General features: G+C 51.6%; 1 protein-coding gene across 1 annotated transcript in view; it reads left to right on the top strand.

Moving 5' to 3' along the window:
* The window catches only part of MAMLD1 (mastermind like domain containing 1), a 116,056-nt gene that overhangs the window by 53,230 nt on the left and 35,079 nt on the right, over positions 1-27,747 (top strand). Inside the window, exons 2-3 of the mRNA XM_060002920.1 lie at positions 3,755-3,913; positions 22,458-24,155. Coding sequence (XP_059858903.1) covers positions 3,818-3,913; positions 22,458-24,155 — 1,794 coding nt within the window. The 5' untranslated portion in view covers positions 3,755-3,817. The remainder of the gene's footprint in view (positions 1-3,754; positions 3,914-22,457; positions 24,156-27,747) is intronic.

Below are 27,747 nucleotides of genomic sequence, written 5' to 3'. Positions count from 1 at the left end.
AGAAAGCCCTTGCCCAGAAATGAAGAACTAACACAGCAAAAGTAAATAAATTAATTAATAAACTCCTACCCCCAACATCTTATTTAAAAAAAAAAAAAGAAAGAATGCAAATAGATCCCATGTACCCTTTAGCCAGCTTCGCCTAATGATAACATCTTGCAAAACTGTAGTATAATATCACAAGCAGGATGCTGAATGGGTACAGTCAAGGTACAGAACATTTCCATCTCCACATGAATCCCTCATTTTGCCCGTTTATGGACACATCCACTTCCTTCCCACACCAACCTCCTCCTTACCCTTTGGCAATGTCTAATCAGTCCATTTCTATAGTTTTGTCATTTTAAGAATTATATAAATGGAATCACACAGTATGTAAGTTTGGGGGGTTGCCTTTTTTTTTTCACTCAGCGTAATTCTCTGCAGATTCATCCAGGTCATTATATATATATCAACAGTCGTGTCTTTTTTTTGCTGAGGAGTGTACCATGGTATACAGGTGCCAGTTTGTTTAATCCTTCGTTCATTGAAAGATTTCTGGGTTGTTTCCAGTTTGGGGCTATCATGAATAAATCTACTATAAACACTTGTTTACAAATTTTTGTATGACTACAAGTTTTCATTCCTGTGGGATAAATACCCAGTAGTGCAATTGCTGGGTCATGTAGGAGTTGCATGTTCGGTTTTTAAGAAAGTACCAGTTTTCATTCCCTCCAACAATGTATGAGTAATCCAGTTTCTCCCGTTGTTGCCAGTATTTGGTGGTATTGATTTTTTTAAATGAAGGTGAAATTCACGTAACAATTCAGCGGCATCAGTACATCCACAATGTACTAAGCCATCATGTATTACTTCAACTTCTTAAAAATTTGGTAGATTGTTTTATAGTCCAAAATATGTCTATCTTGGTATGTATTTCTTGGATGCTTGAAAAGAATGTAAATTTTCCTGTTTCTTGGTGGAGTGTTCTATAAATGTCAATTAGATCCTATTAGATGGTGGTGGTGTTGCGTTCTATATCTTGCTGATTTTCTGTCTAATTGTTCTATCAACTGTTGAGAGAGGACATTGAAGTCTCCACTATAAATGTCAATTTCTCCTTTCAGTTATGTTCATTTTTGCTCCATATATCTTGTAGCTCTGTGGTTTGGTGTGTACACATTTAAGATTACTTTTTCTTCTTGGAAGATTGACCCTTTTTCCGTAATGTAATGCCCCTCTCTGTGCCTGGTAATTTTCTTTGTTCTGAAGTTACTTTATCTGGTATTACTAGAGCCACCCCTGCTCCTTTTTGTTTTAATTAACAATTGCGTGTTTTTTCATCCTTTTACTTTCTACATGCCCGTATCATTATATTTGAGGTGAGCATCTTGCAGACATCATATAGTTGGCTTATGTTTTTTTATTGACTGTCAATTTCTGTCTTTTAATAGCTGTATTTAGATCCTTTTCACTTAATGTACTTATTGATGTTAGTGCTTAATTCTGCCAATTTATTTTTAATTTCTGTTTGCTCTCTATTTTTGTTTCTCTATTTTCTTTTTCCTGTCTTCCTGTGGGTGACCTGAATATTTTTTAGAGTTCCATTTGATGATTCATGTACAGTGTTTTGCATGTTTCTTTTCGTATACCATTTTTCTTGCTGGCTCTAGGTATTACATCGTATATAAATAACTTATAAGCATCTACTGATGTCAACATTTTACCAGTTGAAGTGAAGTATAGAAACCTTACCTCTCTTTCCACTGCTTTACCACCCTCCTCTGTTTATAATGTAATCGTTAACTATTTCTCCCACATACATTTAGAACCACAGCACTGTTATAATTGGTGCTTCAACACCAAACATAATTTAGAAAACTTGAAAGGAAAAGGAAAGTCTATTCTATTTACCCATATTTTTTCTCTTTCCATTGTTCTTTCTTCCTTGGTGATGTCCAGAATTTCTTCTTTTATCATTTCCTTTCTGTTCAGAGAACTTCCTTTAGTCATTCTCTTAGGAGAGGTCTGTTGTTAACAAAGTCTTTTAGTTTTCCTTTTTAGTTTCCCTTCATCTAAGAATGTCTTGATTCCCCTTCCATACCTGAAGCATATCTCTCAGCACTTATTTAGATCTTCTGTTTTAGCTGACTTCCTCTGACAATGCTCTGGCAGAGAAAGGGGGAGCACACTCTCTCATTTCTGCCAGGTAGCTATAGAAATCCAGGTTCCCCACTTAGCCTTCCTTGACACCGGGGAGGTCGGGGCTTCTCATTACTGCTGGGCAGTGGTGACAGTTCCAGCTCCCCACTGGGCTTCCACTAATGCCACCCTGGCTGGGGTAGGTAGGAGTGCCTCATTACTGTTCCCCATGTGATCTCCACTGACACTGGAAGGGATGGGATGTGGACCTATTACCACTGTGCCGGGGCAAAGGTCCTGGCTCTCTGTGAGGTCTCTTCTAACACCACCCTAGCAGGGACAGGGAGAGATGACTCATTACCGCTCTGTGGGAGTGGATTCTAGGTCCCCAGCTGGCCTTTACTGATGGGGCTGGGTGGGAACACCCTTTTTTCTATGGTGTTTAGCTGAATTAGAGTGGTTCTTGTATAAAAGTTTTCGGTCTTGGGAGGCTGCCCCTCTCCCAGTCCTTTGGCTTTTGCTGGAGCCTTTTTGTCTCTGTTCACTGGCACTTTGGATTGTTGGCTTCCGGTCCTGATCTGGGATCTATGAGGCAGAATGAAAACCCAGGGAGCTCGCCACCGCGGTGTTCCTTAGGGCCCAAGGTCCCTACCAGCCTGCTTTCTTCTCTCCACCTTTCAGGGTCTTCTTATGTTTGTTTTATATGTAATGTCCAGAGGTTTCGGTTGTACTCAGTGGGAGAATGGGGAAAGTACTTCTCCATTTTTCCAGAGCCAGGCATCTGGACATGGAAATTATAGACCTGGTTTTGTACTGCCAAGTAGATCTATGGGAAGGAGAGCTTCCCTCGCATATGAATGTCTTAGCAGAGCTCCTATTCCACGTTTACATTGTGAGAACAAAAAGAAATGAAACAAAACAAAACGAAAAAAGTCCGCTGTACCTGGGTTTGCACGTGTCCGCTCATCTGTCATGGAGGGCATAAATTGGGGCAGCCGTGATGGCAGCCAGCTCGGTTAGTTTTTTGTAAACCAGTGCACCAGGTTTTCATGAGCCCCTTCCGACGTCCATTGCTTCTTTCCATTGACTGTCAGGTTATGACCTGTCAGCTCACTTGGCTGGGTGCTAACGGGCAGAGTGGGGAGTTGCTCCTTCTATGGGCCAAAGGCTTCAGTAGAGCTGAAGGGGCAATAAGCCATCACGTGATCCAACCGCCATGGTTTTCATATTAAAAAAAAAACCTGTGTCAGAAAACAGAAAAGCCTTTCCCCAGATCTCACTGCGTACCACACAAGCAAAGCCAGACCCAGGAGCCCCATTCCCTGCCTTTAAGCCCGCTGTTATTTAAGGTACATTGGGCTGCTTCTCCACCCATCCCTCAGCTCTCCAGTGAACTTCACTCTGCCCCATGGCCAGGGACTGCGGTCTCATCCCAGCCAAGTGCCTCCCAGAGGTGCCCTTCATCCCTGGAGGTGGGAGGGGCTCCATGAGGGTGGTGGGGTGGGAAGAGAGACAGGAAAATGAACGTGGCTGACTCCACCTAAACCTGTCCTCAGAATGCAAGTCTGTGATTCACGGGGTCAATGGTCTCATCTTCATATCTGAAAGACAGTGTACTTTTTGTCTCCCTAAGCCCTGTGTCTAGGTCGTTTGGGAAGCGCCTTGGAGAGTCAAGAATAAAATTGCAGGTCAAACAATGGATGACTGGAAAAGTCGGCTTGTAATCAAGAGCATGCTTCCCCATTTCGCCATGGTGGGAAATCGTCAGGAGCCCAGAAAGCTCCAGGAATCGGTCAGACAATGGGCTATCGGGGGGGAGGGGGGTTTTGAATGCTTCTAATCTTAAACTTGAACGTAATATGTGTTATTGAAATTCTCTGTGCGAACTTGGTGGCAAGCAACCAGCCCAAAATGTAAGGCACTGAAATCTGACCTAGAAGGGATCTAGGAGATGAGCTGACCTTGCCCCTTGTGAGTTTTTGGAAGAGCAGGAAATAGAGTCCAAGGTTCCATGTGGATTCCCAGTCCAGCTCTCTCTGCACTGCACCCGTTCAACTGGAAAGAGATGAAGGGTGAAAAGGGAAAAAGACCTACTTTTTACCTTAATAGAAACCAGGAATGTGGGGATGACAGGCACTAGATATATTATATTAGCTTCCTAGTACCACTGAGAACAGGAAGCCGGTGAGTAGGGCACAGAAAGCTATTCCCATTCGATTCTCTGGCCCTGATGTCCTTTCAAAAACTCATTTGACAAATTTCTGCTTTCTTCCCTTGGAACTCAGATGTCATCCATGGGTCCGAAACTCAGGGTTAGGGATTCCAGAGAGCCATTGGTTGGTTGAATCTGACAATAAAAGCCTGCAACCTTGCCAGTCTACCAGGGTTAGCTCAGTTAATAGGAGGTGCCGCAAACACAATGGCTGTTATCTCAGTGTATTAGGTCCACAAAGGAGTGGCTCACTTAATCTCTGCAATTAATAGAGCAGAGAGGAAATGGCTCTTCTAGACCCGTGGGTCTGCTTCCTTCCCGTTCAGAGAACTGGGAGCTGGGGGCTCTGAGGTAATGTCATTTCACATAACTAGAGGGCCTGGCTTCTCCAATTCCAAGGGCAATCCACTTTCAGTAAGTCAGTTTTCTATTTAGTTGAGGATTCTGATCTGTGCACAAGTGTGCGGGGACATTGTTGAAATCCTGTTGCTGTCTTTTGCCCTGGTTGTCTACCACCAACAATGTACTGAAAATGTGGTATCCAGTTGAGGCATTTACAAAACTTTGTTTACTGGAGTTCCAGCTCTCACAGAGATGGCGGGAAGATGGGATGGCAGAGAGGGAGCAATTTCTTTGGCCTGTCCTGCCAGCCCTTCCGTCAGGCATCTTTCCATGGCAATCTCTACCCTCCATCCTAATTACCCTTTTGAGTTCTTGCTTCTCTTTTATGGTCAAGAACTAAGTCAGTGAAGGAAAGCCTCTCGGTAATGCGTCCAGAGTTCATGGTCAGTTTCAACGGGACTTGCAGTTTCTCCTTTGTTTCACGCTTGTTTCCAACCCTAGGGGAAAAGACTGGGTGGGTTGTAGATGCAGGATCCTCTTCCCCTTCCCCCCATGTGCCCCACCAACACCCTTTTAAAAAGTGTGACTAGTAAGTAATCGTTTTGGTTTTGATAAGTGTAGATCTCAGCGCAGGATGGGTTTTTCCTAGAACAGGTTCTTAGAGCTGCCACCCGTGCCCTCACTCTGGAGAAGCGGCCCTTGCTCACGCCATTTCCGGGCTAGGCTTCTCTTTGTAGGTGGCCTTCAGAGTCCTTTGTAAATCTTGCCAAAAATTCACATTCATTGCTTTAGAGTCACACCTCGGTCTTGATCAAAATCAGCCCTTCTCCCTCCTCCGTGGCACACCGTATTCTCCGCCAGTGGCTCAGAGTGAGCTGTTTCTGAAAAGCCAAGCTGTCCTAGAAGACCATGGATTTGTCCCAGTGGAGGGGATCCAAAAACCAAGGTTGGGCTCCAAAAGGTCAAAATCACATTCATCTTCCTGGAAGATGCACATGGCCTCTGAGGAGCTGACACCTAGGGCACCCGCTCCTTTGGCTCTGCCTGATGGGTATGCTGGGAGCCAGGCACTGCTGATGCAGCCAGTTCTGGTTTGAGCAGTTCCTGGTTTGAGCACAGCTGACTTCTCGCAGCTGGTCAATCCCTGCAGCTTCAAGGAAGGTACCTGGTGCGCACACGGAGCTCTGCTCCACACGCTGAGTGGCTCAGCAGCCCCGTGTTTGTGGACAGACGGACAGATTCAAAGCAGAATGGCCAGTCAGTTCACCATGACACCTGCTATCCGTATGAGTTAATACAGGGCCCAGGATGGCAACAGCAGAAAGCAGTCCTTTGTGGGAGCTGGACTGGCACCTCCCAGGTGTGGCCTGGACTGGATCTCGGCTGTTTCCAACGCTTGCTCTCCCTCGGGTACTTTTATAACATCCAGGGATGACAACCCACACCCCAGCCCCAGGAAACTCTGTGCCTCTGGAAGCCCTTCCCTAGCACCACCCTCCCTTGTCCTGGCAACATCCTCAGCGTAGAGGTCTGACACAGACATTCAGCTTACCTGTTTGTTTTTGTCCTTTCCCAAGAAACAGACTAACAACAACAACAACAAAAAACAAATTTCAAGTCAAGTTTTGTTAATAAAATTATATCAGTCCCAAAGGAGAGTTCTTTGAAACAGCCCTGGGATTTACATGTGAAGTTTTTTTTTTTAACATCTTTATTGGAGTATAATTGCTTTACAATGTTGTGTTAGTTTCTGCTTTATAACAAAGTGAATCAGCTATACGTATACACATATCCCCATATCCGTCCCTCTTGGGTCTCCCTCCCACCCTCCCTATCCCACCCCTGTAGGTGGACACAGAGCACCGAGCTGATCTCCCTGTGCTATGCGGCTGCTTCCCACTAGCTATCTATTTTACGTTTGGTAGTGTATATATGTCCATGCCACTCTCTCACTTTGTCCCAGCTTACCCTTCCCCCTCCCCATATCCTCAAGTCCATTCTCTACATCTGCATCTTTATTCCCGTCCTGCCCCTAGGTTCATTAGAATCTTTTTTTTTTTTTTTTAGATTCCATACATATGTGTTAGCATACAGAATTTGTTTTTCTCTTTCTGACTTACTTCACTCTGTAGGACAGACTCTAGGCCCATCCACCTCACTACAAATAACTCAATTTCGTTTCTTTTACGGCTGAGTAGTATTCCATTGTATATATGTGCCACATCTTCTTTATCCATTCATCTCTCAATGGACACTTAGGTTGATTCCATGTCCTGGCTGTTGTAAATAGTGCTGCAATGAACATTGTGGTACACGTCTCTTTTTGAATTATGGTTTTCTCAGGGTATATGCCCAGTAGTGGTATTGCTGGGTCATATGGTAGTTCTATTTTTAGTTTTTTAAGGAACCTCCATACTGTTCTGCATAGTGGCTGTATCAATTTACATTCCCACCAACAGTGCAAGAGTGTTCCCTTTTCTCCACACACTCTCCAGCATTTATTGTTTGTAGATTTTTTGATGATGGCCATTCTGACCGGTGTGAGGTGATACCAATGGCATTTTTCACAGAACTAGAACAAGAAATTTTACAATTTGTATGGAAACACAAGAGACCCCAAATAGCCAAAGCAATCTTGAGAAAGAAAAACAGAGCTGGAGGAATCAGGCTCCCTGAGTTCAGACTATACTACAAAGCTACAGTAATCCAGACAGTATGGTACTAGCACAAAAACAGAAACATAGATCAGTGCAACAGGATAGAAAGCCCAGAAATAAACCCATGCACATATGGTCACCTTATCTTTGATAAAGGAGGCAAGAATACACAATGGAGAAAAGACAGCCTCTTCAATAAGTGGTGCTGGGAACACTGGACAGCTACATGTAAAAGAATGAAATTAGAACACTCCCTAACACCATACACAAAACATAAACTCAAAATGGATTAAAGACCTAAATATAAGGCCAGACACTATAAGACTCTTAGAGGGAAACATAGGCAGAACACTCTATGACATAAATCACAGCAAGATCCTTTTTGACCCACCTCCTAGAGAAATGGAAATAAAAACAAAAATGAACAAATGGGACCTATTGCATAGCAAAGGAAACCATAAATAAGACAGAAAGGCAACCCTCAGAATGGGAGAAAATATTTATTAATGGAGCAACTGACAAAGGATTAATCTCCAAAATTTACAAGCAGCTCACGCAGCTCAATATCAAAAAAATGAACAACCCAATCCAAAAATGGACAGAAGACCTAAATAGACATTTCTCCATGTGAATTACTGAGAGTTCCCTTGCAGGAAAACGTGCGTCTGATGTGACGATTTTTCTTGGCCTAAGACCAGGGCCCAGGACACCTGATTCCAGTCTTGCTTCTGCTCCTAACTAGCCGTGGGGCTTTGTCCATCCTTTGCCCACTCTCAGGACAAAGATCAAATGAACCAGGAGTAAGAATAGCTACCTTTAGTTGAGTGTTGACTAGGCGCTGCACACTTGCTGAGCATTTGGGCTGCCTTATTTCCTGTAATCCTTAGGATAACCCTGAGATGAAGAGGTTAGCTCCAGGAAACTGAGGCTCAGAGAGGTTAAGCAACTTGACAAAGTCACAGAGACAAGGCGCAGCAGAGCTCAGAGCCTGCTTTCTTCACCACTGTGCTCTGCTGCCTCTTGGATCTGAAGCATGTTGAAAACCACAAAGCTGCAAGCACATATCAGGTGGGAGCAGTTGTCGTAAGAAAGTGCAGCACCCTGTCAGCATTCGTTCATTCACTCAGCAGCCTGATGGCTTAATGACTCGTGGTCTGGAGTCTTACCTTTTGAACACTCGGGCATCCACCCAAGCTTAATAAGGCGTCCAGTCTCTGCAGTGAGTGTATGGAGTTTTAACAGGAGGCAGAATGTTTGCTCCCTCCTTTTGAAGTTAAGATCTCCGCTCCTCCCCCAGAACGGTGAGTGGATTGATTACTAGTGCACAAATCTCTAAAATACTAGCACTCCAGACGGGAGCGCTTCAGAGCCCACGTGGAATTGGAGCCCAGTCGTCTCCGTCTCAGTCTGCACCCAAAGTTGCGAAGATTCCCCAGCTCTGAGCAGCCGCCTATTCCGTTCATAAGGCAGCTCCAGAGAAAATGGAGGCGTTAAGGGCATTAGACGTACAGTCGGAGAAGGAACGGGATGCTGCGCTCACGGCGCACCTTCTGTGTGTCGTCATGGGATGATAACGAATGGCTGACTCTCTAGTTACCATGAGTTGGCATGTCCAATCTTCCTTCCGACCTTCCCAGCCGTTGCCCCTCTTTATGGATGAGGACGCTTAGATCCAAGAAATCCAGTGACTTGTAATAAGATGCTCATGGCGAAGGTGGGGAGCTCTATCAAGGGTCCCCATTCGGGTGGCCCCAAGCGCAGCCTGCTTTCCACCTGCAGTATGACCTAAACCAACGACTCACCCCTTCTTCTCCTTCTTGTCACCTCGAATGCAAATGGAGCTGAGGAAGGGGCAGAAAGTCGTCCTGTCTGTCCCTCTGCTTTAGACTGGTGACCTTAGGTATGCCCGGTAGGAGGAGGGCCGTTCACCGGCTGCCGTGGCGTGTGATCAGGTTGGGGGTTTGTGCCCCTCATCCTCGGAAGCACACACTTTTCTTTGCAAAAAGCACAGGGGACTCAGGAGACCTCAAATTTCATTCCAGAGCTCTAACTAGCACTTTGTGAGCCCTTGGGTAAGTCCCTTTGCTCCTGAGGTCAGAGGGCCTGCATATCTCAGGCCTCCTGCCACATTTCCAGGTTCCTCCTGTGTGCCCAGCCCTGTGCTAGACCATGGGCTACAGCAGCTCCCAGTCAAGGGGTAGGTAGACTCTTCCCAGGCTTCCTGCACTGGGAACAGATGTGTCCTACTCTGTAGTTCTGCCTGTCCTCCTCGGAAGCCGGGAGGAGAGGATGGCCAAGTGGCTCTCTTGTGCACGTTCCTTTGTAGACAATAGCTCGTCTACTCCTGTGACACAGAGACTAATATTTCCACTTCACCCGGGAGGAGACCGAGGGACTTTCCCAATGTTGCGCGGGCAGTAGGTTGGAAATTCCGATCTCAAACCCAGGTGCCCTGACCAGCATCGTCCACTGCCCAGCCTGTGAGCCGAGAGCCAGGCTAATTAAAACCCCACAGGGAGTAGGGACAGCCAGCCAGGACCTGGGCTGGGTTGTGTAAACAGCTCTCTTGGAAGCCTGGAGAGGCAGCCCAGTGTCCCCTGCTTCATGTCGGCTGTGGGCAGGGTGCACTGGCCCCAGGAGAGGGGAGCAGGGTGTATGGCCCCGGCTTCCAGGAGCCGGCGGGTCCAGGAATCAGCTCACTGGGGAGGCAGCTGTCCCAGACAGTGACTGGGATGCGGCATGAGGCTGTGCCCTCTGCCCACGTCAGATGATGATGAACAAGGTGTGGATATGAACGCAGTGTAAACCACACAGGGTATTACCGCTGTGAGCACTTTTTTTTTAATGATCAGAGATTGGCATTGGCTCAGAAAGGCGATGAGAGACGAGTGTCCTTGGAGCTCAGGTAGAGACACAGGGCCCCTGAGGATATCTCAGGCTCATCAGCAGCCCCGCTGCCCGAGGAGCGCTGGATTGACGGTGTAGCTCTGAGCATTCTGGGTCAAAGCCTGCAGTGCGTATGTGACTTTCTATTTGGGGATCCTCCCCACGGAGCGCGCAGCTGTTCGCTCCTTTTCCTCCCGCCCCCTCCTCCTGCAGTGAGGGCCCGGCCCTGTTCCAGACACCCCGCCGGGCTGGGCCACCAGGCAGAGGCCTTGCCTTCGGCTCTTCTGCGAAGGCTGCACGCTGCTCGGCTGGCCGGACACCAGTGGGCTCTGCGTCGGGGTCCCACCTGGGTAGCCCCGTCCAGCAAAGCGGTGACCTGAAAATCGCAGTCTGTTCGCAGGGGGAGCTGCCGGGAGGGGAGGTCTGTTTGGCAGCTGGCACCCACTGGCATCTGGGCGCTCGACACTGCCTATTTCTGAACTTCTAGGAGCCCTCGTTAGCTGTGTCTGCGTTCCTGCCTGGCCTCTGCCCACAGCTTCCTTGACATCAGGCCCGAGGTGACAGGTGTCTGGAGCTTGAGCTGCCCGGGGGAGGGGGACCCCAGGTCAGGGTGTCAGGAGAGTCTGGCTGAGCCGACACTCGGGCACGACCTCCATCTAGGGTGTGCGCAAACCAGGGGGGGCAGCCCTGGGGCGCAGACCCAGGGGTCCTCAGACTCTGGCTTGGCCTGTGCAGGCTGAGGCCCCTGGCTTTTGTTGAAAATCCCCAGCTGGAGAGCTCAACGTGGCTCTGACTGCAGACAGATATTTGGGTCATAAGCTGCCCCTGGGGTACCCAGTTTTAGACCTCAGGTTGGGCAGGGCACAGGAAGCACGCACTTCTGAAGATTAGGCTACAGGTGCTGATTTCTGCAGTCGACATAGAAGAATTTGTCAAAACCCTGCCTGCTGCTCCGTGGCCTTTCCTTTCTCCTCATCTACCACCTCCCCTGACTCACCAGATCGCCAGCCCCAAAGTACCAAAGTTAAAAAGACAGGCCGGAGCCCAGGCCGGACTCGACCCCTGAGGGCCCAGACCCAAGGCCCAGGCGAGGCTGCCGCCACCCCTCCCTCCCTGCCCCCTCACCCCCCCCGCCCTTCCTCACAAACCCCCTTTGTGTGCCTCCCTCTGGTGCTGCAGGGTGCGGTCCCTCTTCTGACTCCGTCCAGAGCTGTTTCTCCAGGCCGGTCGCCCCCCTCCAAGCCTGTCAGCTGGCACACAGGCACTCTCGTGACCCTGAGTAAATGCTCGGTGGACAGTGGTTGCCCTTCCTCTTGGCCAGAAGGTCCCTTAGAAATCGTCCAGGTCACCTCCTTTGTTGACCACAGGAGGCCCAGACACACGAAGGAGAAGGCGTGTCCTTCACGGGGCCAGTTAGTGAATTCATCACAGTTTCTGAAAAGCGATTGCCTCTGGGCCTTGTGCTGGGAATGGAAGAGAACAGGATCATTTGTAGGAAACCTTCTGCTCCAGGGCTTAATTCACATCTGCAGATGCCAGCTGAGCCCTGTCACGACACTAGGTGCTACGGGGGTGCAGAGATGAGGAGGAAACAGCCCCAGTCTTCTGAGAGCTGCGTTGTGGAGGCCTGGGTTGGAAGGGGTGGGACTCGAGGCCGAGTTATCCTAGAGACCCTTGAAGGCCCGAGGGAGGAGGGTGTGCTTTCATCTGCTGGACAAGGTGCGAATTGTTGACGAGGATACGAAGGCTGGAAGAGCAAGCAGACGGCCAGGCATTCTGGAGGAGGCGGTGTCCTGTTTCATGGAACCCGTGGCGCACCCAACAGATGGGCAGTAATAATAACCATCGTTAGCGCAGGTTAAACGTGGCGTTTGAGACTGCTACGTGCCTCGTGCATTCAGAAATGGTCACCTAACTTGTACGATGGTAGAAATCTTGAAGCTTTTCAGCTCCGAAAATGTTGCCTGCCACTGTCTTGTGAACAGTAGGCCTACGTGGCCCCCTGCAGTGTGAGGGGGGCGATTTGGAAATAGCCTCTGTGCCTTGGGGAAGGCGCTCAGCCTGTGCTGTAGGTCAGGGCTTGGTAAAGTCCCCCCCGGGCAGCCTGTTCTTGCAAATGAAGTTTTATTAGCACAAGCCATACCTAGTCATTAACATATCATCTGGAGTTGCAACAGGGACCACTTGGTCTGCAAAGCCTAAGAGAGTTACTCTTTGGGTCTTTACAGAAAGTTGACGACCCCCTGATCTAGGTCACTGGGTTTGGGATCATATTTTCTGAGGCCGTAGTTTCCTCCCATAAGTGGGTGCTCGGCTCTGTGCCACCTGAGGGACAATCACAGATCCTGGCACCTCTCCAGGCATTCTGCTTCCTCTCCTGTGCCACAGCTGGCCTGACCCCCCTCTGGACCTATCCCTTTCTCTCTCCCATCAGCACCCAGCCAGACCTTTTACAAACAGATGGAGCCGACCACTCCTCGGTATAACCCCCCACCCAGTGGTTTCCCACCGCAGACATCTGACAGTCCACCCGCTTCCCAGGGCTGCGGGTCCATCCGTGAGCCATGGCTGTCCCCCAGCTCTCTGCGCACCAAGCACAGTGGCCACCTGCCCGTTCTTGGAGCGTGCCGAGAGCTTTCCCCCAGGGCCTCTCCCTTCTGCCTTCCTGCCTGGAGCGCTCTGCCCCGAGTCCTTCTCCTGGCCACTCTGTCACATCCCCTTCACTCTGTTCTTGTTCTTGCTGTCTTCATACCGTCTGTTCCACTAGAACTCCAGCTCCGTCTCATTCTGGTTCCCCGCTCCTCGCCCGGCATGTGCTCATTCTGAGGGGATCTCTGTTCTGGGCCCCCTAGACAGCCCTGCTTTGCACAGTTAGAAGCCTCCATCTCTGTAGTGGACAGGTGCTCAGTGCCACTCGCTAGCTGCCTCCTTTTCTAAAATAAACTTGAGGCAATAAAGTTGTCTAGTGTTAGGGCTGTCTGTGTGACGCTGTCAGACAATCTCAACATTTTCTTGCCTCTTTTTCTCCTTTAAGTCAAGCCTTTGGGCTTTAGAACAATGAACTTGGCCTATATAAAGTACCTCCAGGAAGTCAGCCCCCAAACACCAACATCCAACATCTGCCTTCTGAATATATGGCTTCAAAGAGCTAAGTGCACGGTAGCAAAGTGCTGTCCATCCTATGTTTTTAAGCCACATGACAGCCAAGGAACTTAGAAATGCCTTGCCCTTTCCTGTAGTTAAATCTGACATAAAATTACTTTATTGGCAGCATTTTAACAAACAAAACTCTCCTGTGTTTTCACCGGTAATTCAGCTTCAATTTTCCGAGTGAGAAAAAAGTAATTACGAATGATGGCAAGGAGACAGTTTTGAGGTCTCTGTTAATAACACATTCAGGGCGAGTCCTCTTTCTCCGGCCCACTCAGGGCAGCTTCTTACGGTGAGGTGGAGCAAGAAGGAATCACTCTGTAGGAGTAGCCCCTTGACTGTCAGCACTCCGGCCACTACCAATACCAGCATCACTACCCCTCCACATCCACCACCAGCACCATCACCACCAACCACCTCCACCACCAGCATCACCACCTCCACCACCAACAGCATCACCACCACCTCCACCACCAACACCATCACCACCAACCACCTCCCCCACCAGCATCACCACCTCCACCACCAACACCATCTCCTACACCAACACCATCTCCACCATCACCACCTCCACCACCAACACCATCTCCTACACCAGCACCATCTCCACCGCCACCACCTCCACCACCAACACCATCATCACCACCACCTCCACCACCAACACCATCACCACCACCTCCACCACCAACACCAACACCATCACCACCAACCACCTCCCCCACCAGCATCACCACCTCCACCACCAACACCATCTTCTACACCAGCACCATCTCCACCACCAACACCTCCACCACCAACACCATCTCCTACACCAACACTGTCTCCACCACCATCACCTCCACCACCAACACCATCTCCTACACCAACACCGTCTCCACCTCCACCACCAACACCATCTCGACCACTACCGTCACCACCACCATCTCCTACACCACCACCACCACCACCACCATCTCCTACACCAACACCATCTCCACCACCACCACCTCCACCACCACCACCTCCACCACCAACACCATCTCCACCATCAGCACCGTCACCACCACCACCATCACACACACACAGACACACACACAGGGGCAATTTTTCAGGTTCTATGACATGCTCCCTGATGTAATCACAGACACCTTCCACACACAGTGTGTAATCTACTCTTGTTGCTGTGGGATTTGGGACTGTGGAGCATCACCATGTGTTTGTGGGCAAAATTACGCTAGGACTCCTTACAAGAAAGGCCAGCGCCTCCGAGTACTACACCTTTAAGACAGATAGGTTTGGATGAGAGATCTTAACTTCATAAAAGGATTTCCTTTCCATGGCAGATTCTCGTTGCATTTTATTATGATTTGGTTGACGAAAGTTAGCCTTGCACACAGCTGTTCAGGAATGCAGCCAATGAGTAAAGGCAGATCTGCCTTGAATGGCAAATGCCGCTGAGTAACTATGTTACAGGCTATTTTAGGACCACCAAGAATGTGTTTGCATTTTCGAGAGTGGAAAGAGAGAGACTATTTACTTGGTACGAACACCATGCCAGGCACTACGCGCACTTTCCACCTCTAAGCTCACGTGATCCTGGTAACAAATTTGTGGGGTGGCCTCAACGCTCCCCATCTTGGCTGCACAGCACTGTGAATGTACCAGAGGCCGCTGAATTGTACACTTGCAAAAGCTTAATTTCATGCTCTGCGAATTTTGCCTCAATTTCAAAAAGAGAGGACCTAAGTCATTTCACAGTGTATGCATATGTTAAATCGTCACGTTGCACGCTTTTCAAAAAATCACGTTGTACTTCAATACATATAATTTTGAGCTGTCGATCATACCTCAGTAAAGCTGGAAAAAAGAGAGGACCTAGACCATGGGGAGGGTCTGTGCACTGACCTGAAGCTCCTTAGCCCATGTCCCCTCCCAGCCTCTGCTTCTGTGGCATCAGAGCTCAAGCAGCCTTACTCAAAGGTCTGCTAACTAGGGTGCGTACATTTGCAGGCCATTAGTGTATTTTAGAGCCAGAAGTTGGCACCTAGCCACTAAAATGTGCTTGTTCAGTAAGCACGTGACCTCCAGAATACACCGGACTAACCGGGTGTCTCTGGATTCTTCCCCCACCTACACAGCTGTTGGGTTTCTCATGCAGGGAACTTCCTGCCATGGTCTAAAGCCTGTCGCCATTTTATTTAGCCCATTGTTGGGACACAGGCAGAAGCAAAGTTTCCTTCTGCTTAAGCTTCAGGACTGGCCTTCGAACCTTACGAAGCCTGGGACGTAATTCTGTTCTCTGAACCTTACATTCCCTTTCATAAAGGGGTGCCTCGCATCGTCTAAGCTTCAATCCCCACGAAGCAGAGGGCGTGGAGAGCTATTTGGGGAAGATCATAATTTGACCCCAGCTGGTCTGGGGCAAGTTGTGCTTTCTTTAACATGGTCTGGCAAGGACGCTCGTGAACCACGAGGCTCTCCTTGGCCTATCTGCACCCCGGGGAGAGAGGCCCTCTTAGGTGGGGGACAAGAGCATTCATCTTTGCTCTGCAGGAGCAGAAAGAAAGTCATAGCATCAGCTTACCAAAGCTGGGACCCATTCACTGTGTGGGTGGGGAAACTGAGGCTCAGAGTGGGGTCGGGACCTATGAGAGGTCACACCACAAGGTATCAATACTTAGAAGCAGAGCCCTGGGAGAAGTGAGAAAGTTGGGCTTAAATGAACTCCGAGGGCCCTTCTGCCCTTTTCATATATAGAAACCCAGGTCTGCCCAGTGGCCCTGGTGGTCTCCAACCTCGGCTCTGCCTTCGCTCTTCCTCTTCCCTGCATGTTTCCTGCTGCGTCAGCCTAATTCAGGTGAAACACAGATGACCCTTGTTACCCCGAGTCCTGCACAGACAGACTCATCTGGGCTGGGACAATGCCCTCGCCTTTGACCTTCAGCTTCTAGCCTGGCTCCACAGGCAGTACCTGCTTGATCTCTCGGCCAACCTCATCAAATGCAGGTGCTTGAAACCAACTCCATCTTTCTCTTCTCCCCGCAAGTGGTCATCTTTATCCCACTAATGATGCTACATTAGTGGGATAAAGGGAAGGCCTTTGGAGGAAACGGGGGCAGGGTTTCTTCCAGTGGAAAGAGGCCAACCTGTCAGTCAGAGACACTGGCCCACGGGCACATCTCTTCCTGGCTCTCAACCTCATGAGCCCTCACGTGAATGGGAGGGACCGGCCTGTCACTAAGGGCCTGGCAGTTCTGACAGCCTCTAGGAGTGCCAGGCTCGCACTCAAGGAACGCCTGGTCAATGACGGAACACTTGGAGGTGTCTCGGGGTGGAACCGCTGAATTATGAGCCCGTTAAGTCCACATGCATCTATCTTTTTGGGGCCATTCTTAGAGTTGCCAGTTCTTCCAGCTGGTATGTCTACACTACAGAAAGGGAGAACACAGTTCTCCAAAACCCCCAGGTCTGCTCATTTCTGCATTTGTTGGGGCCGCTCTGGTTGAAGCTTGTTGAAGCCACAGCCCTCATGTTGGGAAGCCTGAGGGTGCAGACAGTGTGGTGGAGCCCAGAGTGGTGGGCGATGGCGAACAGCAGAAGGTGGAATTTTACAGGCAGCGCCGCTGGCCGTCAGGTCGATGCCATCAGCGCCAGGCTGCTCGTCTCTCTCCACTCTCACCCCATGTCCCGATTCTAGAGCATTTGTCCTTATTTGCCAGAGAGCAAGCCGAGGCCCACACTGGAGGGCACTGGGGCAGCCTGGGGACCCAGGGCCTGGAGAGTGACATCAGTGACAGTGACTGCTTCTGACGTGCACTCCTCAAAGATGCTGTGAGGCACCCAGGGCAGGCCGAGGACTCATTTTACAGAAGAAAACTTGAGGCTCATAGAGGGGGAGTGGCTTGCCCACAGTCACACAGCAGATGGAGGAGCTAGGGCTTCCATCAGGTCTTTTGGTGCCTACTCCAGTGCTCCTCCCTCCAGCCCAGCCCGCCTCTACCTGCAGCGCGTGCAGCCTCTGTCACTTCGGGGCAAGCCCAGGGCGCCAATATATCCCCTCCTTCTAGGGTGAGATTCTTACTCCAAACCACCTGTTAGCAGAGATTCATTCCTGAGACAAACCGACTCCTCTTGAAGCCAGTCAGGATTCCCTGCAGTTCCCATCCACCCTGGGATTCTCCAGAACCTCAGGTCTTGCAATTCTGGAAATGCTGAAAGTCCTGTTTGTTCTACAGAAAGACCCGTTTGTGGGGACTTCGTTCTGGAAAACAACCGTGCAAATGATACACCAGCTCAAGTACAGGCAGTTGTCGGTGCTCATCTGATCCCATGTCTACACGCAGGCAGATTCCCTCTCTCTCCCTCCTTCCCTCCTTGTCTCTCTTCCTGCAAACCCAGTCCTGCTGCATCGTGTCTCATCTGTTCTCCTTTCTTCTGAGCAAGTCTACCGGGGAACACTCCTGTCTCAGAGGGCTTGAAATCCCAGCTAGTTGGCCAGCGTGAGCTTCTTGGAAACTCCCAGGGAGCATGTGTAACAGTACCGAGGAAAGGTGTTGATGGAGCATGGGTGGGCTCGTGTGAGAGACACTGAGAGAAGCAGAAGCAGAAGCAGATTGGCCGGGGCTGCACCGCAGGAGGCGCTACTGACAGAGGAAGGGGAGACTAAATACACCACAGGCAATTTCCAGCTTTTGGACAATCTTGCCCGGGGCTCTCTGGAGGGAAAAACGAGGCTCCCTGAGCCAATCTGTCCTGCACACCTTCGGCTTCCTGCATTCTTACCCAGGAGGGACTGTGCATAATTTTGCTGGCCTTTTGTAGATGTCTGTGATAAAACTCCAGCTAGAGTGTTCAAAATCAAGTGCTTATAGCAACCTGCCAGACTTCTTTGGGAAGAGTTATATATATATATATATATATATATATATATATATATATATATATATATATATGTTCTTCTCCTTAGGCCCATTTTCTGAGCCTGGACTGTACTCTTGTAATCTAGACCCTTTCCCAAGAAAGCTTTGCCCTTTTTGCCGTTCTGGACTAAAAAACTGTAGAAAGGGAAGAATTGCCATATGTCATTGTTCAGACAGAACCAGAAATAATGTTGACTTCAGAGCTGAACTTGGCCTCTATCAGAAGGGTTGCCTTTGTTTTCTCATTATTTAGGGGGTGGGGAAGGCATCACATGCTTTGAAATGCATTTTAATGAATGTTTATAAGGTCGTGGGGATCACATTGGTGGCTTTGTCTGCCCGATTATGAAATGGGACTCCGCCGGCACTGGTGCATGGAGATAAAGTCATTCCTTTCTAAAAGACACCAGGACACCGTCCCTCATTCCCCTTCCCCGCCCTACCACTGCCCGGACCTGTGAGGGCTGGGCCTCCTGGGGTCTAGTGTTGGTGTTGGCCGCTAACTAGCCATGGGACCACAAGCAAATCACCACCCATTCTGTTTTCTGTAAAAAGTGAAGGTTGACGTGTGTTGTCTAGCAATCCTGCTAGTGGCTACTGATTCACTTATGGTAAAAAAAAAAACAAAAAACAAATGTTCTCCCAGTGAGTGGGCAGGGTCACGTGTAGTACAAGGCCTGAAGGAAGTAGGGGCTGGCCGGGAGCTGGGACCCATAGCTTGCTGTACAGAGTCCACAGAGACTGGAAAACGGCACATAGGTAAAGCTGTTTAGAAGGGTCTGGAAGTTTGGTGGGGACCTGCCACCACCAACGTGATGCTGAGAGGGGAAGTCATTCCGGGGTAGCAAGCTCTCTGCTGCACTTGATCTAGAAGGGTGGCCACGGGGTTCAGTCAAGCCCAACAGCCCAGACAGGTTGGCCTCGGTGGTGGCCGCAGCCTGGGTCTAGGGGCGAAATGAACTCGTAGTAGATGTCAACACAGCCGCCTCCCCTCGGCTTGCTGAGGCTTGCCTGGGGATCCGGCCATCCGGCCAAGGTGCTTTAGGCAATCTGTTGAAAGCCCTCCCCAGTGAAATCCGAAATGCAGAGCTGCAGCCTCTAGCAAAGTGGAGTCTCGTTTAGTCCGCGGAGAAAGCAAAGCTGGGAAGAGGCTCCTGCCTGCCCCACCGCTGAGACTGCGGCGTCAACCGGCGCCCCCCATTGCACCCCCAGGGACAGCAAGGCCAGCCTGCCCGCCGACTAGGGAGCCTCCCACAGCATTCAGGGAAGCCAGCACCAGCGGCGTCCGGCTGCAGGCTTGGCACAGCAAGGGTAGCACCTGCTCCAGCAGATGGTGTCCACCAGCAGCACGGCAGCCCCCAGCACCTCGCAGGGGCATCCTGGGGTCCGCTGTGGGGTTGAGGGCCTGAAAAGTCGGGGGCACACACTCTCACTTCAGAGGGCTGGAGACCCTTTTCCTTCGCCAGTGGTTCCCAGTATTAACTTTAGCATCTGGGGGTCATGTCCCACCTTCCCCACCTCCTACCACCTTAGTCCCAACGGGATAATGGCAGACCAACAATTAAATGAAAGCCCTAGTATCTGCCAGGGAGTCCAGGCCGGTCCAACTCACAGCTCCTGCCCTCCCTCCCATCCCCCAAGCCCATCCTTCCCCCGCCTGGTCCTATGCAGACTTCACTGGCATTAAACTCTCCTCGAACAGCGCCTTGGGCACGGCCATCGCCAGCTCAGACCCCGGCAGGGGATCCTATGTAAAGCCCACACTGAGTCGTTCCTTACTGATCCATTTTAGACATTTCTGTTCTCAATATAATGGATTTAAGTCTTTGGGAGAACGTAGAAGAGACCAAATTTCAGCCTGAAATGCAGTGACTTCTCTGTGGCCCATGATTGATTGAATGAACGGCCAGGAAAACACGAGGCAGAGCTCGCTGGGCGCTGAGTCATCTGTGTTCATTGGTCCATGGATTCATTCAGCTTCTGTTTACTGAGCACCTGCCGTGGGCCAAATACCTAGTGAGCGCTCCTGGGCGGGAGAGTGGAGCAGATGACTGGAGAGACCTCTTCCTGTGCCCACTCGACCTCACCCCCCAACCCCTTCCTGCCTGCCCGGTGGTAGTCAGATCTCAGATGAATCTGGTGGCGGACCTGCCCCTCAAAGCGCCCTTGGCCGGGTGGTGGACATCTCACAAAGAAAGGCAGAGAAGTAGGCACGTCCCCTCGCTAAGAGAGGGGGAGCCCTTTCTGCGGGGATGGGGCGGTCAGTGGGGGAGGATGGAGGCTGCGGGTCGGGGAACAGCCGAGTGACGGTGGCAGGCCCTGGGGCCCTCTAGCTGAGCCGCTCGGGGCAAGCCTTGCCCATCCCAGGGTCTCAGGGTCCCTCCCTGTCTTTAAAGGCCAGGGTTGGACTCCCAGAGCACTTCCAGATCTGCCCTCTGTAATGCCAGATACTAGTTAATGAGGGTCCTCTAGGTACCACGGAATCCGTCCCGTTTCGTGTAATAGTCCAAGCAGCATCATGAGATGAGAACTGAAATGACGCTCATTTTACAAATGAAGAAACAGAACTCAAGAGATTCTGTGCGGAGGCCAATACGTAGTGGTTGCATCTGCCTCGGGACCAGGGCCCTAGGCCATCCTGCCTGCACCCGTGCTCTCAAGCTGGCAGTCCGCTGAGAGCCAGCCAGGGAGCCGTAACAAACCTTGGGTTCCTGGGCCCCGGCCCGGAGGAGACTGAAGCAGTTCAGCTGTGGTAGGAGAGCCTGGGAATCTGGGGGTTTCTAAGTGCATCTGATGGCTGCCAAGGCTCCAGATGTGCAGCCCTAGGGGATCTTTTGACGTTCACTCTGCTGTAAGAGTCATGACCACTGTCGTGCTAGTAGGTGGCCCTCGCGCACGCCTTGACCCTCCAGTGAGGCAAGCGTAAGGGGACGTCAGAGGATCCGCACCGGATGTCCCAGTAAGACTTCAAAGCTGGAAAGAGGTTTCTTCGTGCAAAAGTGCTTCAGGGGAAATGGATCTGGTAGAGCGCTGGCCTTTAGGCGATTTCCAAGCCCATCTCCTCCCACACATAATCCTGCGCTCCACTCCCTTCCCCTTCACTGCAGGTCATGGTCATTTACAAGACAGCCACGGATGACTGTGTGAAGCCTTGAAAGTGTAGGAAATACTGCATCAGTAACTTCTTTGATTTGTTCCCAAAGGCTAGGCTTTTATAAATGGCGGGCAGTTCCCCCAGTGCAGATCACAGATCGGGGCCCTTTCCTGTTGTTTCCTATCTCCCCGACCTGAGGATACATCTGCACAGAGGCATTTCTTAATTAGATAGCTTTCTACTTTTTTGGTGGAGGAGTGTAAGTCATTCCATTAAAAACAAGCTTCTATAGAAAAATACAGAGAACAGAAAGTGAGTTTCCAGTCACCCCCAAAAGACGACTACTCCAAAGAGTTGCATATACTTTCTTGCAAGGTGTTTTTGTGCACTCGTAGGAATGTGTGTGTGTGTGCATGCACGTGTGTGTGTGTGTGTGTACAGATCAATGGAACCGTGCTATAGTGACTGTTACGCAGTTGTGTCACGCTCCAAACAGTGTCTCTCAGACAGCTGCCCAAAAGAACACGCCAGATCTACTTCACTCCTCCAAAGCCTCTGCTTTATCCCATTTTCTCACTCACTAGAGCCTGATGCATTTAACCGAGACAGGGAAGCAACCTAAAAGTTCAACGTCTACGTCACGCTTTTCCTTTTTAAAAATCAGGTTAGCAGTAGACAGGTGGGAATTGCAAGTTTCTTAGCGATTCTCCTTTGCCCTCCAATGTCTGCATAGTTCCGCTGAAAGCTCCTTTAAGTGGGCAGAGAATATCCTTCGCGTGACTTTCTGTAGTGTTTGGTGTAGAGACAGCGTAATGCTTTATTTGAACTGTAACGCAACAGTCTAAATGAAAGACAGCAACAAAACAACAAGCATCATGGTTCTAAAAATAGGCTGTATTGTATAGTTTTGACAACTCTTTCTAAGTCTTGAAACTGAGAGATCTGTTTTATCTTGCAAGTTTCCTGTTCAATAGCTTTAATGTGCCAAGCCTTTATAAACATTCCTCTGCCTCCCCCCTTCCCTCTCCCTCCCTCCCTCTCTCCCCCCTCCCTCCCTCCCTCCCTCCCTTCCTTCCCATCCCTCTTTTCTCTTCCAGCCACAGGGAACCATTAAGAGGAGGCAGGAAGGAGAAACTTTCCAGCTTTCAGGCATGGCCGAAGGAGGTTACCCTAATAAAATTAAGAGACCATGCCTTGAAGACGTCACGCTTTCGATGGGCCCCGGCGCCCATCATCCCAGCACAGCCTGTGCAGAGCTGCAGGTTCCTGCGTTACCCATGAACCCCGGCTCTGCAGCGATGGGAGCGGCTGGTCATTCATTACTTCTCGAAAATAACCCCATGAACGGCAGCGTAATGGGCTCACCGTTTGTGGTACCACCAACTGCGGAAATGGGACTGAAAGGCCCCCCTCTTTCTTACTATGACAAGACCAACACTGTGCCTGCTGTGGACCAGGAGCTTCAAGATCTGCTGGAGGAGCTAACAAAAATTCAAGAACCTTCTCCGAGTGAGCTCGACCTTGAAAAAATCCTGGGGAGCAAGCCGGAAGAACCGCTGGTCTTAGATCACCCCCCGGCAACCCTAGGCGTGACTCCCAAGCCTGCGGTTCAGATGCCACACTTGGAGAGCCTTGGTTCCAGCAAGGACTTCGCTTCAAGTTGCAGCCAGGTCCCGGGGGTGTCGCTTCAAATCCCGCCCTCCTCTGCGGGGATCAGCTACGTCATTCCCTCCACCAGTAAGCAGATGGTCTCCCCCAGTTCTTCAACAGCACAGGCCAAGAGCCAGGTCCAGGCGCCGCTCCCTGCGGCTGCCTTGCCACCGCTCCCGGTGCCTCAGTGGCATCACGCCCACCAGCTGAAGGTGCTGGCGGCCAGCAAGCAGGGCTGTAGTACGAAGCAGCAGGGCCCCGCTCCCAGTTGGTCCGGCCTGCCTCTTCCCGGCCTCTCCCCGCCTTACCGCCCGCTGCCCTCACCACAGCCGCTGCAGCCGTTCAGCCCTCAGGGCCTCATGGTGTCCTGCATGTCATCGAGCTCTCCCAATGCCTTATTGTCCAGCGTGGCGCCCAGCAGCGGCGCTGCCCTGGGGCCGGCCATGACCTATGCCCCCGAGAAGCTCCCCAGCCCCGCGCTCCAGCAGCAGCCGCAGTTCAGCCCGCAGCCCTCCATCCTTGCCAACCTGGTGTCCTCCACCATCAAACAGCCTCAAGGGCACCTGATATCCACTCTGCCCACCAGCAACCCGGGGCCCTCCACTCCCTACCGCCCAGAGAAGCTGTCCAGCCCCGGGCTGCCGCAGCAGTCCTTCACCCCACAGTGCCCCCTGATCCGGAGTCTCACTCCCACCAGCAATCCGCTCGGCCCGCAGCAGCCGCAGCTGCAGCTGCCGCCACCTCCGCCCCCGCCAGCCAGTACCCTCCTCAAGCCCATGGCCACCAGCTCGCCCAGAACCCTGAGCCTGATCATGCAGCAGGGGCTGGCCGCCCCCAGCCCGGGAGCCCCGGAGCCTTTTCCTTTCGGCCACACCAAGCCCTTGTCACATTTCGTCTCTGAGCCGGGCCCCCCGAAGATGCCCTCGGTGCCCGCCGCGTCTCGGCAGCCTGCCCTGCTCCACTACCTGCAGCAGCCGACGCTGACGCCGGCCTCTTCTGCCACGGCCTCGTCCACGGCCACAGCCAGCCTGCAGCTGCAGCAGCAGCCGGACGCCGCTTCGTTCCTTCTGCAGCACGTGACGCAGCAGCCGCAGCGTGTTCAGCGGTCGGTGGCCTCGGATTCCATGCCTTCTCTGCCCAGACAGGTAAGCCGGTCTCATCTCTGGTTGCGTCCCTTGGTTTTGGAAATAAGAACCACGTTTCATGTATTGAGAGCCGCCTTTGGAGGCAGATCCAGGCTGTAGCCCTCTTTGAGAGTGGACTTCACTCTGGAAAAGTCTATTGAAGCCAACTTACTCTGCGCAGTCGAAGCGCAGTATTCATGAGGTCAAGGTTAGGGTTTCAGTTCCTGTGCAGGTTGCTTAGCTTCCCTGGGAGAAAAGTTCACCCACAAGGTGCCGCCAGGGGAAGGAACCAGGGCAGACGAGTCAGAATCACACAGAACTGGGCTGTGAGGCACGTCCCCTCACCCAGGACCAGTGAAGCCTTCATAGGATGCAAGGAAATGGCACTGAAGCATTTAAATTTTCTCCCAGCTGGCATGAGGCTGCACACCGAGCCTTCTAGAAGTGTCACAGCAAACGTCTGCTGGGCAGCGGCAGCGTGCCATCCACCCCTGCACCAGGTGCTGAGGCAGGTCCTAAATGAAACTGTCAGAGACGTGTCAGGTAGTTACTCTTACCATCCCCGTTTTACAGACGAAGTAACTGAGGCTCAGAGTGTTGAAATGACTCGCCCAGAGTCACACAGTTAGCGAGAGGCCCAGCAGCAACTTGAAGGCAGGCGGGCTTGCTCCAGAGCCCGTGCTCTTCTCAAAATCCCCATGATGTCTCTCTCATCTCCTACAGTCTTGTCAGTCACTCAGTTCAGCTACTTCTCCCTGGGCAGTGTCTATCATAGTTCCCACTTTTCACTTGTTCTGACCCCTGCCTGTATTAGTTACCTATGGCCGCGTAACAAGTTAGCCCGTAACTACTGCTTAAAACAAGACACATACGTAACTTCACAGTTTCTGGGGGCTGGGAATCCTGGCACAGCTTAGCAGGGCCCTCTGGCCCCAGGTCTCTCTCACAAGGTTGCAGTCATCTTAAGGCTCAACTGGGAAGGACTGGCTTCCAGACTCACTGCTGTGGTTGTTGGCAGGAAGCAGTTCCTTGTGGGTTGTTGGACTGAGGTCTCAGTCCCTCATGAGCTGCTGGCCAGAGGCCTCCCTTGGTTCCTTGCCACGTGGACCTCTTCATAGAGCCTCTCACAACATGACAGCCAGCTTCGTCAGAGCAAGCAAGAGAGAATGTGCCAGGAAGAGAGGCAGGGGGAGTGCCAGCAGGTCAGAAGTCACAGTCTGTATAACCTAGCCTGGGAAGTGACATTGCATCACGTGTGCAGTATTCTGTTCATTAGACGCGAGCATGAAGATGTGAGTACCAGCAGGGGATTACAGGCTGGGGAGGGTACCAGAGATCCCTGGGGACCACGTCAGATGTCTCCCTGCCCCGAATACCATCTTTCGTGCTTCCTCTTTTCCATTGCTCTCAGGCCTGCCCGAGTTCAGGCCCTCTTGATTCTTCGTCCGAACTCGTACAGTTGATTCTTAAACTGGTTGTTCCAATAAACCATCCGTTTCTCTGAGAATTACCTTGCTGTGACACAGACCTGACCATGTTCACACTTGCTCGGAAGATTCTGGAGGCCCGTAAGCTGTGACTCCATCTACCTCCTTAGACTCGGTGTCCCTCGGGCCCCAAAGTGCTTGCAACTCCTGGCCCACTCTGCGCCCTTGGCCTTGGCTCCCACTGTTGCCTGTGTCCGGCCTTCCCTGCCCACCTTTGCTCTCCTGTCCCACTCTTACAGGTCCTAAGGCTCTGTCACTATCACCCCCCGCCCCCGGGAAGCTTTGCCCCAGCTGTCCTCTGCACTTCCGCCTCCCACTCTGCCTCCTTCTTCTGTAGAGAAGCCAAGGAGTAGGTGGCTGTAAAGTGCTTGTCTGGGAATGTGGCCCAAGGGAAGCTCCCAGTGGGGGCTGACCTCTTTGCTGAGGGCCCTGGATGACCATGGCCGCGGCAGTCCCCGGAGGAGAGACACCGTGTCTTTTTCATCCAGGTCTCGTGGAGTATCACCAGGCAGAGTACTCCACGCCAGGGGTCGGTCCTTCGAGGGGAGCGCCCGTGGGGGTGGCCAGGGTGAGCGGCCGGCCCTTGTCCACAGTTCAGGAGCACTTTGGTTTGGTTTTGTTATAGGCCTGTTGCCAGCTGTTTTCGTGGACTTCTGCAGCTGGCTTGGGGGAGTGCCAGCTTCAGCACTGGAGCCCTTATCCTAGCAGGAAAGAGCCTCAGCCCGGAGCCGTGTCACCGTCTAACATTGTGAGCCTTTTTGGTTTCTTTTGTGTTCAGTGGGGAACATGTGTAGCCTGACTGTTGCTTCGGAGCCAGACCAGCTGGCTCACAGAGAGAAGCCTTAATGATTAGGGTCGTGAGAATCACACCCGACTGATTCCCTAGGTGGGGCTGGAGAAAGTGTCCGGGAGAAAGCGCGTGCAGCCAAGCTCCGCAGGTCAGGAGGGGCTCAGGTGATCTCCGCCGACAGAGGCAAGAGGCTGGGCTCCCCGATGGGATGCTCTTGCCGCCAGGAGCTGCCTTCCCGGCCAGCACTAGCCAGTGCCCAGGGGCTGAGTGTGCTACCTGGGACTTCACCTGCCTTTTCTTGTCTTAGTCCTCAGAGGTAGGGGCTGTTATCATTCTCTTTAAAGTTGAGAAGACTGAGACACAGAGAAGTCCCCAGAGTTGCCCACAGTCACACAGCAAGTCGGGGCCAGAGCAGGGAGTCCGGCTAGAGAGCCCACACTTGTAACCCCACGCACGGGGGCCTCCAGAGCCCTCTGTTCCTGCCTTGACCTCCTAACTGTTGCCTCTTCTACAAAGTGGGTGTGATGGTAGGTTGTTTGAGGATTAAAAGCGTCGATTCAGCGCGTCGAAAGCACTCCAAACAGAGCCTGGCGCAAAACCTGCCAACGAAAGCCTGACTCCTCGTCCTAAGTCTCCAGATCTGTTTCCTGGGGGCTAAGGTGGTTCTCAAACCTGGGGCTGTGTCAGGACAGAATATGAGCAGTGCTGTCTCCAGACCCCACGCCTGCCAGTGAGATGGACGGCAGTGGCGGGGCTCACTAGCTTCGTGGGCTCTTCTTGTCCCAGGCCCTGCCCCGCCTAGCCCACCGCAGGCCCGCTGGGCGAGGGGAACGGGCCGCCTCGGCGCTTTCACGCTGGCTCCGCCCCGCTTCCCAGCACCCTGCTCCGTGCACGGCATTCTTTTAGGCAAAATGCACTGACGAAGCCTCCAAACGGGCACGTCAGCAGCTCCGCTGTTCCTTCCCATGGCCTTTCCGCATTCAGTTTAAGGCCTAAGAACCCAGCTCTGGTCACTTGGCCAGGAGAAGGTGGAAGAAAGGAAGAGGCGAGTGTTTGAGGCCCCCGTGGTGAGGAAGTACATGCTTCTTGCTCCCAGCAGGGAGAACTTGCTGTGTTTTACTGATGGCCAAGCTGAGCCTCGGGAAACACTCGTTACCCCCTGGACGGCGTTGACTAGCTCGTCGCACCTCCGTGGACGGTAGCGGTTACCACGGAAGGACTGGGCATTCATCTTAAACCAGAAATGCCAAGTCCAGCTGCCGCAAGGAGCTCATTCTTATGTTCAGACTAGCCTTTCTCAGCTTGGGGGATTTCACTTACCAGTTACGTGAGTGAT

Source organism: Delphinus delphis, chromosome X (assembly GCF_949987515.2).
Source record: "Delphinus delphis chromosome X, mDelDel1.2, whole genome shotgun sequence".
NCBI classification, from domain to species: domain Eukaryota; kingdom Metazoa; phylum Chordata; class Mammalia; order Artiodactyla; family Delphinidae; genus Delphinus; species Delphinus delphis.
Note: the sequence above shows the minus strand (reverse complement) of the source record. Positions and strands in the feature narration are given on the sequence as shown.